Raw genomic sequence first — 15,579 nt, 5'->3', positions numbered from 1 at the left:
TATTGATTAATATAAATGATGTGTTCTTTGGAATGCTTTACAAAATTCACTAATTTGTTGTCTTCACAGAAACTCTATAGGGATAAATTCCCATTTTATAAGCATGGAACCTGATACTTAGGGGTTTGGGGTTTTGTTTGTTTTGCTTTTACCATACTTGCAATTGAACACAGGTTCTCACATATGCAGAGCAAGTCCTCTACCACTGAGCTACATCCCCAGCTCTTTTTACTTTATGTTGAGGCAGGGTCTTGATAAATTGCCTAATCTGGCCTTGAAGTTGGAATTTTTCTGCTTCAGCCTACTGAGTAGCTGGGTGTTTCAGATAGCATTCTCCATTGCTGTACACAATAAACCTGACCACACAACTTAGAGAAAGAAGATTTATTTTCTCACAGTTTTTGGAGATTTCAGAGGTTTAGTCTTTGTCAGGCCAGATCTGTGACGCTTAGGGCATGGTGGCAGGAGGCACAGAGAAGGAGAGAACAAGTGCTCTGTTCTCACATCAGAGAGGCTGGAAGCAAGAGGGAGCATGGGGAGGAAGGACCTTGTATAATCTGAGACCATAACCCCAGGGACTCTTTAGTAGCAACCAAGTCCTGCTTCCAATATTGCTGCCCTATTTCAATGGTGGCGACAGTGACATTCTAAATCCAAACCCTTACATTGAGATTATAGGCATGAGTTTCTGCTCCCAGGTTTTAGAGAGAAGAGGTCAAGTAACTTGTTTAACTTCACATATCTAGTAAGTGGTAGAGTCAGGCACTAAAGTTAAAGGTTGTTAAAGGTTGTTAAAGGTTTTTAAAGTTAAAGGTGTGGTGGCACACACTTGTAATCCCAGAACTTGGGAGGCTGAGGCAGGAGGATCACAGATTCGTGGCCAGCCTCAGCAGCTTCGTGAGGCTCTCCACAACTTAGGGGGACCCTGTTTTAAAATAAAACATAAAAATAGGGCTGGAGGTGTAGCTCAGAGATAGAATGCCCTTGGGTTCAATCCCCAGTACTCCCCCATACAAATGAAGTTAATGTTCCTAATTTTTAGATATAATATCCCATCAGATCTTTTATAGTTGTGTATGTCTGTATGTGTGTTTATTTTATTTTTGAGGCTGAGTGTGTTTTTCAAGCTGGTCTTAAGCTCTTGGGCTTAATTGATCCTCCTGTCTCCGCCTCCTACGTAGGTGTGACTTACATGCATGTATCATGTCTGGCTTACTGTGTATTTTTTTATATTATAACAACATGTAATCTAGTATCTTTCTCCCAGTTACAAATGGTTAAATGGTTTAAAAGTAAAGGGTAATTTTCTTATAGAATTCAAGCCACTTTTTTTTTTTTTTTACCGTGCTAGGGATGGAACCCAGGGGCATTCTACCTCCGAATTACAACCCCAGGCCTATTTTTTATTCTTTATTTTGAAACAGGGTCTGATAGAGTTGCATCAAGCCACTTTTAACACTTTATTTCGAGCCAGGCGTGGTGGCGCACGCTTGTAAACCCTGCGCTTGGGAGGCTAAGACAGGAGGATTGCACAGGTTCGAAGCCAGCCTCAACTACTTAGTGAGGCTCTCAGCAACTTAGTGAGACCCTGTTTCCAAATAAAATATAAAATGGGTTTGGGAGTATAGCCCGGAGGTAGAAAGCCTCAGGGTTCCACCCCCCAGTACCACCAAAACAACAACAACAGCAAAACACCTTATTTCCCCGTTTTGGTAATTTTCCCCAAAAAGGTATGAAGTCACAGTCTGTAACCTTGAAATTTGCTTGAGTAGGTATTTTCCAGTTTAACTGTTAAAATAGAAGGTAAATATAAGAACTACTATTTAAAGAAATATTGCTCTTACTTATTTATTTTTATCTTTATATTTATTTATATTTTATCTTTATATTTATTTTTTATATTTTTATATTTATTTATTATTATTTATTTATATTTTATCTTTATATTTATTTATTATTATCTTACTTATTTGAGTAATACTCAAATAAGGATAGGGACAGTATTGGCTATTGCTGTTTTCTGGTTTATAGGATTATCTATATCTGTTTTGTTCCTAAATTGTATTAATATCATTATTAAAAAGACTTCAAAGCCGGGTATGGTGGCACACACTTGTAATCTCAATACTTGAGGAGGCTGAGACAGGAGAATCACAGGTTTGAGGCCAGCCCTAGCAACTTAAAAGGCCCTGTGCAACTTAGGGGGACCCTGTTTCAAAATAAAAATAAAAAAGTGCTGGAGGAGTAGCTCAGATATAGAATGAAGTTCAGTCTCCAGTAACACACACACACACACACACACACACACACACCTTTCAAGTAGACATTTTATAACATTTGGCAAATGTTATAAAATGAATTTAGGTTATTAAATTAATACTAAAGTTGAATATCCTTCATTTACTATCACACTTGTTAAAAAAACTGTGTATTAGCTTTTTAACTAGTTGTTTTATATTTATTTTGGTACTGGGGATTGGACCAAGGGACATTCTATGCCTGAGCTACACCCCCAACCCATTTTATAAATTTAAAATATTTTTCGAATATGGTCTCAATAAGTTGCTAAGGCCTTGACACTGTGAGCCTCCTCTCAGCCTCCCAAGTATCGGGATTACAGGTATGCGCTACCATGCTCAGCATAAATAAATATATTTATATATAATATATATATATATATATATATATATATATATATATAACGTGTTATATATGTCATCATGCTCAGCATATGTATGCATAATTTTATATGTATATATACACACATATGTGTGTATATATATGTGTGTATGTGTCTGTGTATATGTATGTGTATATATATATATATACATATATATATATATAGTTTATTTTGGCAATGTTGGGGTTTGAATTTTGGGCCTCATGAATGCTAGACAAGTGCTCTACCACTCAGCTATACCCTAGCCCCTTATTTTTATTTTGAAATGGTCTGGCTAGGTTGTTGAGAGTTTCATTACTTGCTGAGACTGTCCTTGAACCTGTGATCCTCATGTCCCATCCTTGGAAGTACAGGGATTACAACTGTATTCCACCACACCTGGCAGTTATTTAGCCTTTCTTTTTTGTTTGTTTGTTTGTTTTCTATTTTGTTTATGGGGTTCTTTTAATCATATGGAAATTTTAATTTTTTATATCAGGTTGATCAATCCTTTCTTTCATGAATTGTGCTTTTTAATTATGTTTATTCCTTATCTAATGATCATAAAATGTGTTCTCCAAATTTTCTTTGAAGAGTTTTATTGTTTTGTGTGTGTGTGTGGTACTGGGGGTGGAACCCAGGAGCTTTTCTACCTCTGGGCTATACTCCCAGACCTGTTTTATACTTTATTTGGAAACAGGGTCTCACTAAGTTGCTGAGAGCCTCACTAAGTAGCTGAGGCTGGCTTTGAACCTGTGTGATCCTCCTGTCTCAGCTTCCCAAGCGCTGGGATTACAAGCGTGTGCTATCACACCTGGTTTAGCCTTTCTTAGTTTTGTGCTCTTTAGTGGTAAAATGGAGGTACCTACACCTCAGAATTATATTAAATAGATCATTCATACAAAAGTTTTTTATGGTGCTAATTTTTTATTTTCCCTGTGCTGGGAATTGAACTCAGGGCATTTTACCTTGGAGCTATACCACCAGCCCTTATTTTTTCTTTTCTTTTCTCTACTTTTCTTTCTTTCTTTCCTTCCCTTCCTTCCTTCCTTCCTTCCTTTCTCTTTCTTTCTTTCTTTCTTTCTTCCTTGGTACTGAGGATTGAATGCAGGGACATTCTATGTCTGAGCTACACCCCCAGCCCTATTTTAGATTTTAAATTTTGAAACAGTTACAGAGGGCCTCATTGTAAGTTGCTGAGGCTGACTTTGAATGCCACCATGTATGGCAATAATCATATAACTTAAATTCAGGAAAATAAATGAAATAGATACTCCGAGGACATTTTCATTTATATTGAGATTGCAATGAAGAATGCTTTCTTCATGTATTTTACTTAGTGCTATTATAGCATGATTGTTGCTGATTAAAGATGGTTCTTAACTGCTTTCCTGTTTCTTTTATGCAGGGTTTGTGGATGCACTTAGATGTTTGCAATGAGCACTGTGGCTGGCATGCCCCAGTGTTTTGGATACCAATGCATAGGACTCCATAGTAATCGAATTTACCAGAGGCGAACGTCATGAGCATAGCGATCCCGTTGGGGGTTGATACAGCAGAAACGTCATACTTGGAAATGGCTGCAGGCTCAGAGTAAGTATTTAAGTGAAAGGTGTTTTGTATAGGGAAGAGTGTAATACTTTTTTTTTTTTCATGCTGTACTGGACATTGAACCCAGGAATTTAAGCATGCTGGCAAGTACTCTACCACTGAGCTACATCCCTAGCCCTTTTTATTTTTATTTATTTAGTTAGTTGTGCTGAGGATCAAACCCAGGGCCTCGTGAACACCAGGCAAGTGTTACTCAGGTACATTCACAGCCACAGCATGGGTGAAATATTTCTTTGTTATTTTAGCACAACCAACTAGTGCTTAATTCGCATTTATATATTTTTTCATTTTGGACTCTTGACTAAAATATCAGAAGTGTATGTGGGGGCGGGTACTGAGGTTTAAAACAAGGGGCATTCTACCAGTGAACTACATGCCCAGCCCTTTTTATTTTTTATTTTGAATTAGGGTGTTGCTAAGTTACCGTACATCTATCTCACCTTCAATTCTCCTGTTCCAGCACCAAAGTATTGGGATTACAGGCATGCATTACCTTGCCTGGCTAAAAATAAGAATTTTTTTTTTGTGTGTGTGTGTGTGTGTGTGGTACTGGGGTTCCTGGAAGCCCTTCTATCTCTGGGCTACACTCCCAGACCTATTTTATTTTTTGGAAACAGGGTCTCTTAAGCCAGCGGGGCTGGCTTTGAACCTGCGCGATCCTCCTGTCTCCGCCTCCCAAGTGCGGGGATTATAAGCGTGCGCCAACACGCCCGGCTAAAAATCAGAAATTTAAAAGCAGAAGTTCCATTACCCAAGATTACTTTTTTTTTTCAGTACTGTGGATGGAACCCAGGGACATTCTACCTCTGAGCTTCAACCCCAGCCCTACTTTTTATTCTTTATTTTGAAATAGGGTCTCCCTGAGTTGCAAAGGGCGTCACTAAGAAGTAGCTGAGGCTGTCCGGGAACCATGATCCTCCTGTCTCAGCCTTTTAGATGCTGGGATTTACAAGCGTGTGCCACTATGCCCTGTCTAAGATTGCTTTTTTTGTGTGTGTGTGATGGTATTAGTGATTGAGCCCAGGGGCATGCTACCTCCAAGCTACATCCTCAGCCCTTTTTATGTTTTTATTTTGAAATGGGGTCTCCCTAGGTTGCTGAGTTTTGCTACATTGCTGACACTGGTCTTGAACCTATGATCCCTGTCTCAGCCTCCCAAGCACTGTGATTATAGATGTGTGCCACCATTCCCAATCAAGATTACTTTCATAAATAACTTTTGAGCCAAAATGTTGGTTGAGGTAGCATATACCTGTAATCCCAGCTATTTAGGAGGCTGAAAGTCTGGAGGATAAGAAGTTCAAGGCCAGATAGGGCAACTTAAAGAGAACCTTGCCTTAAAATAAAAAAATTAAAGCTGGGCCCATGCCTGTAATTTCCAGTTCTTATGAGGCTGAGACAGGAGGATCAGAAGTTGGAGAACAGCCTCAGCAACTTAGTGAAACTCTCAGCAGTCTAGCAAAACCATGTTTCAAAGCAAAAATTTAAAAAGGTTGGGGTAGCTCTGAGGTAGAATTCTTCTGAGTTCAATCCCAAGTGAAACACACACACACACACACACACACACACACACACACACACACGTGAAACACACACACGTGAAACACACACAAATAAATAAGAGTTGCAAATGTAGCTTAGTAGTAAAGTGCCCATGTTTAATTCTCAGTACCACCACCACAACAAAAGGAGATAATAGGCTATTGTTTTTAGCGTAAGATTGTGTTTAAATTGGAAAGTAATTTGGTTTTAAATGTTAATCTGAACTAACTTTTAATTTTTTTTTCCCTTGAGGTGCTAGGGAATCAAACCCTGGGCTTTCCACATGCTAGATAAGTGTCAAGTATTCTACCACTGAGCACCCCCAGCCCTGCCTTTTAAATTTTAATCCTGACAATATAAGGCTATATTATAATATTTATTTAAGCACAGATTTTTTTTTTTTTTTTTTTTTTTTTTTGTACTGGGGATGGAACCCAGGGGCATTCTACCTCCGAGCTACACCCCCAGCCCTATTTTTTTTTTTATACTCTATTTTGAAACAGGGTCTCACTAAGTTGAAAAGGGCCTCACTGAGCAGCTGAGTTTGGCCATGAACCGCTATCCTTCTGTCTCAGCCTCCCAAATGCTGGGATTACAAGTGTGTGCCACCACACCCGGTACAGAATTTGCTTTTTTTGTATGTAACATGTATGTGGTACTGGGGATTGAAACCAAGGAGATTCAGTCTCTGACCTACACCTCCAGCTTGATTTTATTTCTTATATTGAAATAGGGTCTCACAAAGTTGTGGAAGGTCTCACTAAATTGCCACTGGCGACGAGGCTGTTCTCCTGTCTCATTCTCTCATGTATGTACTAGGACTACAGGCATGCACAACCATGCCTGGCTCAGAATTTGCTTTTTAAAAAAGAAATTTGAGTTGAAAAATAATCTATTTTTAAATAGAGGGAATAGTTCTTGCTAGATGATTCTTCTGACAACTTTTGTTTTTATTTGAAGTCATTCTGATGGACTTAGTGAAAGATTTTTACCTTGCCTCTAGAATGTTTGGACAAGGCACTTGTGTGGATAGATTTAATTATTTTTTGTTTTTGAACCACCAGCCACGTTTGTGACATAAGTTTTTGCTGTTAAGATTGTTTTTGGAAATTTCAGTTCAATTAAGTATTGAAGCTGAGGGATAAAGTTAAATATGTTTTTTCTAAGCATTTTTGTTCTCTGGTTCAGTGTATACATGTATCTTTAGTCTTTTTTTTTTTTTTTTTTTTTTGAAATGGGGTCTCACTGAATGGCAGAGGGCCTTGCTAAGTAGCTGAGGTTGTCCATGCACTGCGATCCTCTGGTCTTTACCTCCTGAATGCTGGGATTACATGCGTGCGCCACCATGCCCAGCTCCCTAATTTTTTATTTTTATTTTTTATTTTTTGAAACTTTTAATTTTTTTTCCCTTTGAGGTGCTTGAGTAGGAAGGGCCTTGCTGAGGAGCAGAGGCTGTCTATGAACCACGATCGTCTGGTCTCTGCCTCCTGAATGCTCGGATTACAAGCGTGTGCCACCGTGCCTGGCTTATACTTGTATTTTATGGGACTTTCATCAGCCAGAAAGCTGAACCTAATGAAATTTAAATTAAAAAAAGGGAAAAATTATTTATTTTAGAACTCCAGAAACTGCCATAGAGGAAGCAAGAAAACGCTGTTATTCTTTGTTGACATTTCATTCTACTCCTGTGTCAGTAATTAGGAAAGACCCAGAGATACTCTTTAATATTCGGGTAATATCCCACACAGTCAATACACACACACACACACACACACACCCCAAATATATATACACATATGTATATATACACACACACACACACACACACACACACACACACACACTTTTTTAAATTTTAAAATGGGGTCTTGCTAGGATGAGAGTCTCACTACTTTGCTGAGGCTGTCCTCAAACCTGACATCCTCCTGTCTCAGTCTCCCTGTACTGGGATTAAAAGCATGTGCTTGAATGCCTAGCTGCACTCTGCTCTACTACATGGTTTTTTAAAAGCCATTATAAGTCTCATAGCAAGGTGTAACAAAACAACACAACTTAATTTCATAAAGATAAATGAAATAGATACTTCCTTTGTACTGTTTTATGTTTTGTTTTGTTTTTGGTAAAATAATAGATTCCCAAACAAGTTACTTGACTTCCACTAATTCTGTCCAAATATGGGCACTACTAATGAAAGGAAACCTAGAAGCAGTGATTAGCAGGGATGAAACCCTGTTTCTAAATTAGAAATAAAAGACCTGAGCCGGGCGTGGTGGTGCACGCTTGTAATCCCAGCATTCGGGAGGCTGAGACCTGGAGGATCGCAGTTTGTCGGCAGCCTCAGCTACTTAGTGAGGCCCTCTGCAACTCAGTGAGACCCGGTTTCAAAATAAAGAATAAAAACTAGGGCAGGGTGTGTAACTAGGAGGTCAAATGCCCCTGTGTTCCATCTCCAGACCCGAAAAAAGAAAGAAAGAAGGAAGGAAGGAAGGAAAGAAAGAAAGAAAGAAAGAAAAGACCTGGAAGTAGCTTTTAGAGGCACAATGCCCCTGGGCTCAAACCCCAGCACCAAAAAAAAAAAAAAAAAGAAAAGAAAAGAAATGAATAACCTACTGAAAGAAGGTAGTAGAGGGGGTAGTATCTGCTTCTTTTCATTGTTTAATGCATGTACAGAATATTTATAGGATAACTAATAGTGCGGAGTCAAATCTTTAGGAAGTACTTCTATTTCAAGAAATTAATTTTTTCTTAGACACAGTGGCACTCAGCGGTTCAGGAGGCCGAGACAGGAGGAACAGAAGTTCAAGCCCAACCATTTCAACTTATTTTGACCCTGTTTCAAAATAAAAAAATAAAAAGGGCTGGGAATATATTTCAGTGGTAGAGCACCACTTCAGCAGGTAGAGCACCACCTGCTTCAGTTGCTAGTACCACATTAAAAAAAAAAAAAGAAATGACCTTTTTATTGTTGCTCATAATGGCATATGTCCCTCAGGCATAATTTGTATACTCAGAAGACACAAAGTGTAGATGGTGCCAAGTTTGTCATGGGACAACCATCGCAATTTTTTTTCTTAATATTCAAATAGTTTCCTTTTTAAGTATAAGACCTGTAAAGTTTAAAAAGACCTTCAAGTTATATTCTCCCTTTCTGTAGACACATAAACTTTTAGAAATATCTTTTTATAAGATATTTTGATATGGCATGTTGCTTCCTTTTTACTCTCAATACAAAATCAAAATATACTTAAATTTTATTAGATACAAGAGATTATTGGGTATGGTGGTACTTGTAGTCTCTGCTACTCAGTACTTGGGAGACTGAAGATTTCAGGTTCAAGTCAGTGCAGGGTAACTTAGGGAGACCCTGTTTCAAAATACAAAACAGTGCTGGAGGTGCTGATATAGCTCAGAGGTAGTTCAATCCCTAGTAACACACAGACACACACACACACACACACACACACACACACGTACGTTCTACAAGGGAGTAAATATAAGGTAGCTCTTCTCATTTTATAGAATAAGGAAACTGAAGTCAAATAAAGGCCAGAGTAGAACCTTAGTCATGTGTCGAATTTAGGCTTTTTCTGTCACAACACCTTAGTAATATTAGAAAAATGATTTTTATAATATAACTACTTTTTGGGCACACAGTTCATGTAAGTAGTAGCTTAAGTTTAGTGGCAGGAAATTAATATATGACTGCATTCAACAAAGGAAGTCTCAGGGCTTTGCCAAGGATAAGAAAATGTAAAAGGAAAGAACCTAGACCCTGTTATCATTAGTTAGATAGGAAAACGGAGCCAGAATTCAGTTGTTAGAATTATGTTTTTATCATAATAGAACCTCTAACTGGGTGTGGTGGCGCGTGCTTGTAATTCCAGCATTCAGGAGGCCGAGAAAGGAGGATCTTAGTTTGCGGCCAGCCTCAGCTATTTAGTGAGGTCCTTTGCAACTCAGTGAGGCCCTGTTTCAAAATAAAAAAATAGGGCTGGGCATGTTGCTTGGAAGTAGAATGCCCCTGGGTTCCATTCTCAGTACCTTAAAAAAAAAAGAAGAACTTGTATTCCTTTTTTTTTAATCTTCTGTCTATATCATCTCAACCATCCAAATCCTAGATTAATTACCTAAGCCAAAACAAAAACTAAAAAACTCTACTGGGAGTTGAAAAATAGGAGACAAGGAAGAGGTACAAGTGGAAAAAATGCCAAGTTGCTTTTCATTCTCAGATACTGGAAGCATGAATTATTATTACCAAATTTCCTTAGTACCACCAGAAATCATTATAGTGGGTGATTAAGGGCCAGGTGCGGTTGCACATGCCTGGAAACCCAGTACTTGGGAGGCTGAGACTGGAGGATCACAGGTTTGTGGCCAACTTCAGAAACTTAGTGAGGCCTTCCATAATAGTAAGACTTTGTTTCAGAATAAAAAAAAAAGCCTGGAAATGAGTTTAGCTTGAAAGTAGAACACCCCTCTTTCAATTACCAATAAACACACACACACACACACACACACACACACACACACACGTGACGTGCACGCGCGCGCACACACACACACATACTATTGAGCTATTATGTAGTTATTCATATTTTTGGATGAAGTAAATAGATTACCAAGTGTGACAAATGAGTTATAAATGAGTTGTTTTAGAGGAAAATTCCATCTTCACTTGGAAAGGTTTGAAGTATAGATATGACTGTTTTTTTTTTCCTTTTGTTTTGTTTTTGTGGAACCCACGGGCTTTCTACTTCTGGGCTATACTCCCAGATGTATTTTCTATTTTATTTGGAAACAAGATCTCACTAAGTTGCTAAGCACCTTAGTAAGTAGCTGAGGCTGGCTTCGAACTTGTGCAATCCTCTTGTATCAGCTTCCCAAGTACTGGGATTACAAGCATGTGTCACCACACTCAGCTCATATGACTATTTATTTATTTATTTATTTATTTATTTATTTTTGCGGTACTGGGGATGGAACCCAGGGGCATTCTACCTCTGAGCAACACCCCCAGCCCTTCTTTTTTATTCTTTATTTTGAAACAGGGTCTCGCTGAGTTGCAAAGGGCCTCACTAAGTAGCTGAGACTGTCCACGAACTGTGATCCTCCTGTCTCAGCCTCCCAAATGCTGGGATTACAAGTGTGCACCACCACGCCTGGCTGATAGTACTTATTTTTAACTGTATTTTACCTCATATACTTTGCTGCAGTATATGATATTGTTATTTCAGTGTTGCTAGAGACACATGCTGATAAAATTCATTAATTGTTTGTGTATTTTTAATTTGAATTGTATAGCTGAAGATGCTAAGGTGTTTTTTATTTAATGAAATGTTTTTTTCTTTTTTTTTTTTCTTTTTTTTTTTTTTTTTTTGGTGGTACTGGGGTTCCTGGAAGCCCTTCTACCTCCGGGCTACACTCCCAGACCTATTTTTACATTTTTATTTGGAAACAGGGTCTCCTAAGCCAGCGCGCGCGGCTGGCTTCGAACCTGCGCGATCCTCCTGTCTCTGCCTCCCAAGCGCGGGGATTACAAGTGTGCGCCACCACGCCCGGCTAATGAAATGTTTTTAGTATCTTTATACTTGTCTGTTTTCCACTAGTGCTTAACTTTCTTACGATTTCTTTATAGTTATTCCAGTATCAAGAAACTAATATTTGCTGCTGCTCTTAAAGTGAATGTTGATTTGCTTATTCTTATTTGGAAGTGCTTTCATTTAAGTGTGTATGTGTTGTTTTTTAATATTCAAAAGCCTCTTTCAAAGTACTATCCTAATTATTGCTTAGAACTCTTAGAGCTGGGTTTGGTAGTCCCAGTGACTCAGGAGGCTGAGGCTATAGTATTGTGTTTGTGCTTGTATGCACATGTGTGTGTGCACACACACCTATAAAGGGCTAGGGATATAGATCAGTGGTAGTTTGCCACTTGGGGTTTATTCCCAGTACAAGAAAAAAAAAAACCAACAAAAGAAGTAAACAAAAAATTCTTAGAATGATGCCGAGTTTTTAATTTATTTCTTACTTTACTGTAAACACAGTTTTTTCTAGTATTTTTTACTTGTGGTATTGCGTAAAGTTCTGTATCTGTACAACTATTAGTAATACAGTGTTAAGTAGCTCTCTTTTGAACAAGGTCTTTTTGTATAAGCTATCTCTTAACCATCAAAGCAAAATAGCAGGTAGCCATTATTTCCATTTTACAAAAGAAATACCACTCCAGGAGATGCAGAAAGCCAGCTATACTGGAACTTGCTTGTAACCCCAAGACTCAGGAGGCTGAGGCAGAAGGATCACAAGTTTGAGGCTGGTCTTGGCAACTTAGCAAGACCCTGTCTGAAAATAACAAGTAAGAGATGGGGATGTAGCACAGTGCTCAAGTGAAGGGCCCCTGGGTTCCATCCGCCATACTGGGGAGAGAGGGGGGTGGAGAAGAAAAAAGGAGATTAACAAATATACTTATGGCCATATAATTAATACAAAGTAGCTAGGTTGAACTTTGGGCTATATAGCCCTAGATCAATGCTACCACATTGGTGAGACGTGCTGTTTTTTTGTTTTTTTTTTTTTAAATGAATGAGTTAAGTGAAATAAAATGCCACATAATAAGTTGAGGACCCTTGTCATAACAAACTATTCTCCACTTCAAATTTCTTGTATCAAATTATAATGTATATAATTTTAGTATGTCTTTTTAAAACAATAGGTTATAACAGGGATGAAAGAAATGGACAAGTTTTTATCAGGACCATATCAAGAACACTTAGAAATATTTTAGAGTCATTACAAAAAAAATTACATTTTTTTTTGTGTGTGTGTGGTACTGGGGTTCCTGGAAGCCCTTCTACCTCCGGGCTACACTCCCAGACCTATTTTTTTGTTTTTGGAAACAGGGTTTCTTAAGCCAGTGTGGCTGGCTTCGAACCGACATGATCCTCCTGTCTCTGCCTCCCAAGCGCAGGGATTACAAGTGTGCGCCACCATGCCCGGCTTACAACAATTACAAATTCAATAATTAGTGTAATCAATGTGCCACTACTGATACCCAATGTATATTATTATTATTATTATTATTATTATTATTATTATTAGGTACAACGGAGGTATTCTACTACCAAGCTCTACACCCTAGCCCTACTTTATTTTTATTTACTTATTTACTTTTTTTGATACTTGAGATTGAACTTGGCATTTTACCTCTGAGCTACACCCCCAGCCCTATTTTATTTTTATTTTGAAACGGGATCCCACTAGGTTACTGAGAGTATTACTACTTGCTGAGACTGTCCTTAAACCTGCTGTCTTTCTGTCTCAGCTTCCCAAGTGCTGAAATTACAGCCCTGTGCCACCATGCCTGGCTTATTTTTTATTTTGAAATAGGGTCTCAGTTCGTAGGGGAGGGACCTTGCTAAGCTGGGGAGGCTGACCTTGAACCTGTGATCCTCTTGTCTTAGCCTTCAGTATGTATTATTGACCATTTTAATACTGAAAAGGAAATTTTGAGGTTTGGGTCTTTTTTTTTCTTCAGTTTTTCTTTTCCTACTGAGGACTGAGCCCAGGATCACTCAGCTTCCAAGCTACATCCTCACTCCTTTTTATTTTGGTTTGAAACAAAATATTGCTAGGTTGCTGAGAGTCTCACTAAATTGTCGAGTCTGGTCCCAAGCCTACAATTCTCCTATTTTAACCCCCTAATTATTGGGATTATAGGTAGTGGTACCATCCCCAGTTTAGAAGTTTTACCTGAGACAGTGGTATGAATTTCTCATAAAAACTTGCCTGACCCAGGGCATGGTGGTACATGCTTGTAACCCCACTACTTGGAAGGCTGAGACAGGAGGATGGAGGATTGTAGGTTCAATCCAGCCCCAGCTATTTAGTGAGGGTTTTAACAACTTAATGAGACCTTGTTTCCAAACAAACAACAACAAAAAAAAACCAGGTGTGGTGGCACATGCTTGTAATCCCAACATTTTGGGAGGCTGAGACAGGAGGATCCCAGTTCATGGCCAGCCTCAGCTACTTAGTGAGGCCCTTTTCAACTCAATGAGACCATGTTTCAAAGTAAAGAGCTAAAAATAGGGCTGGAGGTGTAGCTCAGGGGTAGAATGCCCCTGTGTTCCATCCCCAGTACCACACACACATACACACACATCTGGAGATACAGTCTGAAGATAGTAGGCCCCTAGGTTTCACACCAGTAATCCCAGTATTTGGGAGGCTGAGAAAAGGATTGCAGGTTCAAGACCAGCCTTAGTAAGCTAGTGAGTCCCTGTTTCAAAACAAAAGCATAAAAAGGGATGGAGTGTAGCTTAGAGGCATAATGCTCCTGGATTTAATCTCCAGTACCATATTAATAAAATTTCTAGGCTAGCCGGGCATGGTGGTAACACACTTGTAATCCCAGCATTCGGGAGGCTGAGACAGGAGGATCACGGTTCACAGACAGCTTCAGCTACTTGGGCCTATTGCAGCTCAGTTAGACCCTGTTCCATTTATTTATTTATTTATTTATTTTGGTGGTACTGGGAGTACTGGGGTACAAAGGCTTTTCTACCTCTGGGCTATACTCCCAGACCTATTTTTATACTTTATATGGAAACAGGGTCTCACTAAGTAGCTGAGGCTGGCTTCGAACCTGTGTGATCCTCCTGTCTCAGCCTCCCAAGCGCTGAGATTACAAGCATACATAAAACACCCAGCTTAGATCCTGTTTCAAAATAAAAAGAATAAAAAGTAGGGTTGGGGGTATAGTTCAGATGTCCCTGGGTTCCATCCCCAATACCACAAAAAATAAAATAAAATTTCTATTATGATGTTGGATTATAATGTACCAATAAAAGCACATAAATAAAATGCAATATCTGGACTGGAATATTAAATATGGTGTAAATGGTAATTTGCTAAATTTTCTAAAAGTATAATATGGTCATTTTTTGCGGTATTTTGAAACAGTCTCACTGGGTTGTGGGAGGCCTAAATAGCTGAGGCTGTCTGAGAACCATGGTCCTTCGGTCTCAGCCTCCTGAATGCTGGAATTACAAGCATGCACCACCATGCTCGGCTAAGCATGCTCATTTTTAAGAAGAGAAGGAACTAAACCTAGAAATATTTCATTTTTTAATTGTAGAATGAAAGGGGCTATAGATAAAAAAAAAAGTCCTTTGTAATCTGGGTGTGGTGGTACATGCTTGTAATCCCAGTACTTGGGAGACTGAGACAGGAGGACTTGGGTTCAAGGCCAGCCTCAGCTACTTAGTGAAGCCCTCTGCAACTTAGACCCTCTTTCAAAATAAAAAAAAGGATAAAAATAGGTCTGGTGGTATAGTTCAGAGGTAGAATGCCTCTGGATTCAATCTCCAGTACCACACATATACACTCAAAAGTCTTTTGTATATAAAAACTTTATGAAATTGTATTAAATGCTACAGATTGCTAATATAGCAGATTTGGTTAGTATCTATTTTGGGAAACTATAAAATATTGAAAGGCATTAGGAAACTAACAATTAAAATAGCCACTAGAGGGAGATTGAATTTACTATTTAAATCATCTCACTGGTCGAGTGTGGTTGCACACTTGTAATCCCGGTACTTAGGATGCTGAGACAGGAGGATCGTGGGTTTGAGACTAATCTCAGCTACTTAGTGAGGCCCTCCACAATTTAGTGAGACCCTGTTTTAAAATAACAAATAATGTGCCAGCGTGGTGGCACACTTTTGTAATCCTAGTGCTTGGGAGGCTGATATAGGAGGATTGCACAGGTG

General features: G+C 38.8%; 1 protein-coding gene across 2 annotated transcripts in view; it reads left to right on the top strand.

Moving 5' to 3' along the window:
• Positions 1–4,181: 4,181 nt before the first annotated feature.
• The window catches only part of KMT2E (lysine methyltransferase 2E (inactive)), a gene marked incomplete at both ends in the record, with an annotated part of 69,735 nt that continues 58,337 nt past the window's right edge, over positions 4,182–15,579 (top strand). For both annotated transcript variants that reach the window (XM_080701885.1, XM_080701884.1), the window contains one exon: positions 4,182–4,252. In XM_080701885.1, coding sequence (XP_080558011.1) covers positions 4,182–4,252 — 71 coding nt within the window. The remainder of the gene's footprint in view (positions 4,253–15,579) is intronic.

This window comes from Muscardinus avellanarius (genome assembly GCF_963383645.1).
Source record: "Muscardinus avellanarius genome assembly, chromosome: 9".
In the NCBI taxonomy this organism is placed as follows: domain Eukaryota; kingdom Metazoa; phylum Chordata; class Mammalia; order Rodentia; family Gliridae; genus Muscardinus; species Muscardinus avellanarius.
The sequence above is the reverse complement of the archived record's forward strand: the minus strand, read 5'-3'. Positions and strand labels throughout refer to the sequence as shown.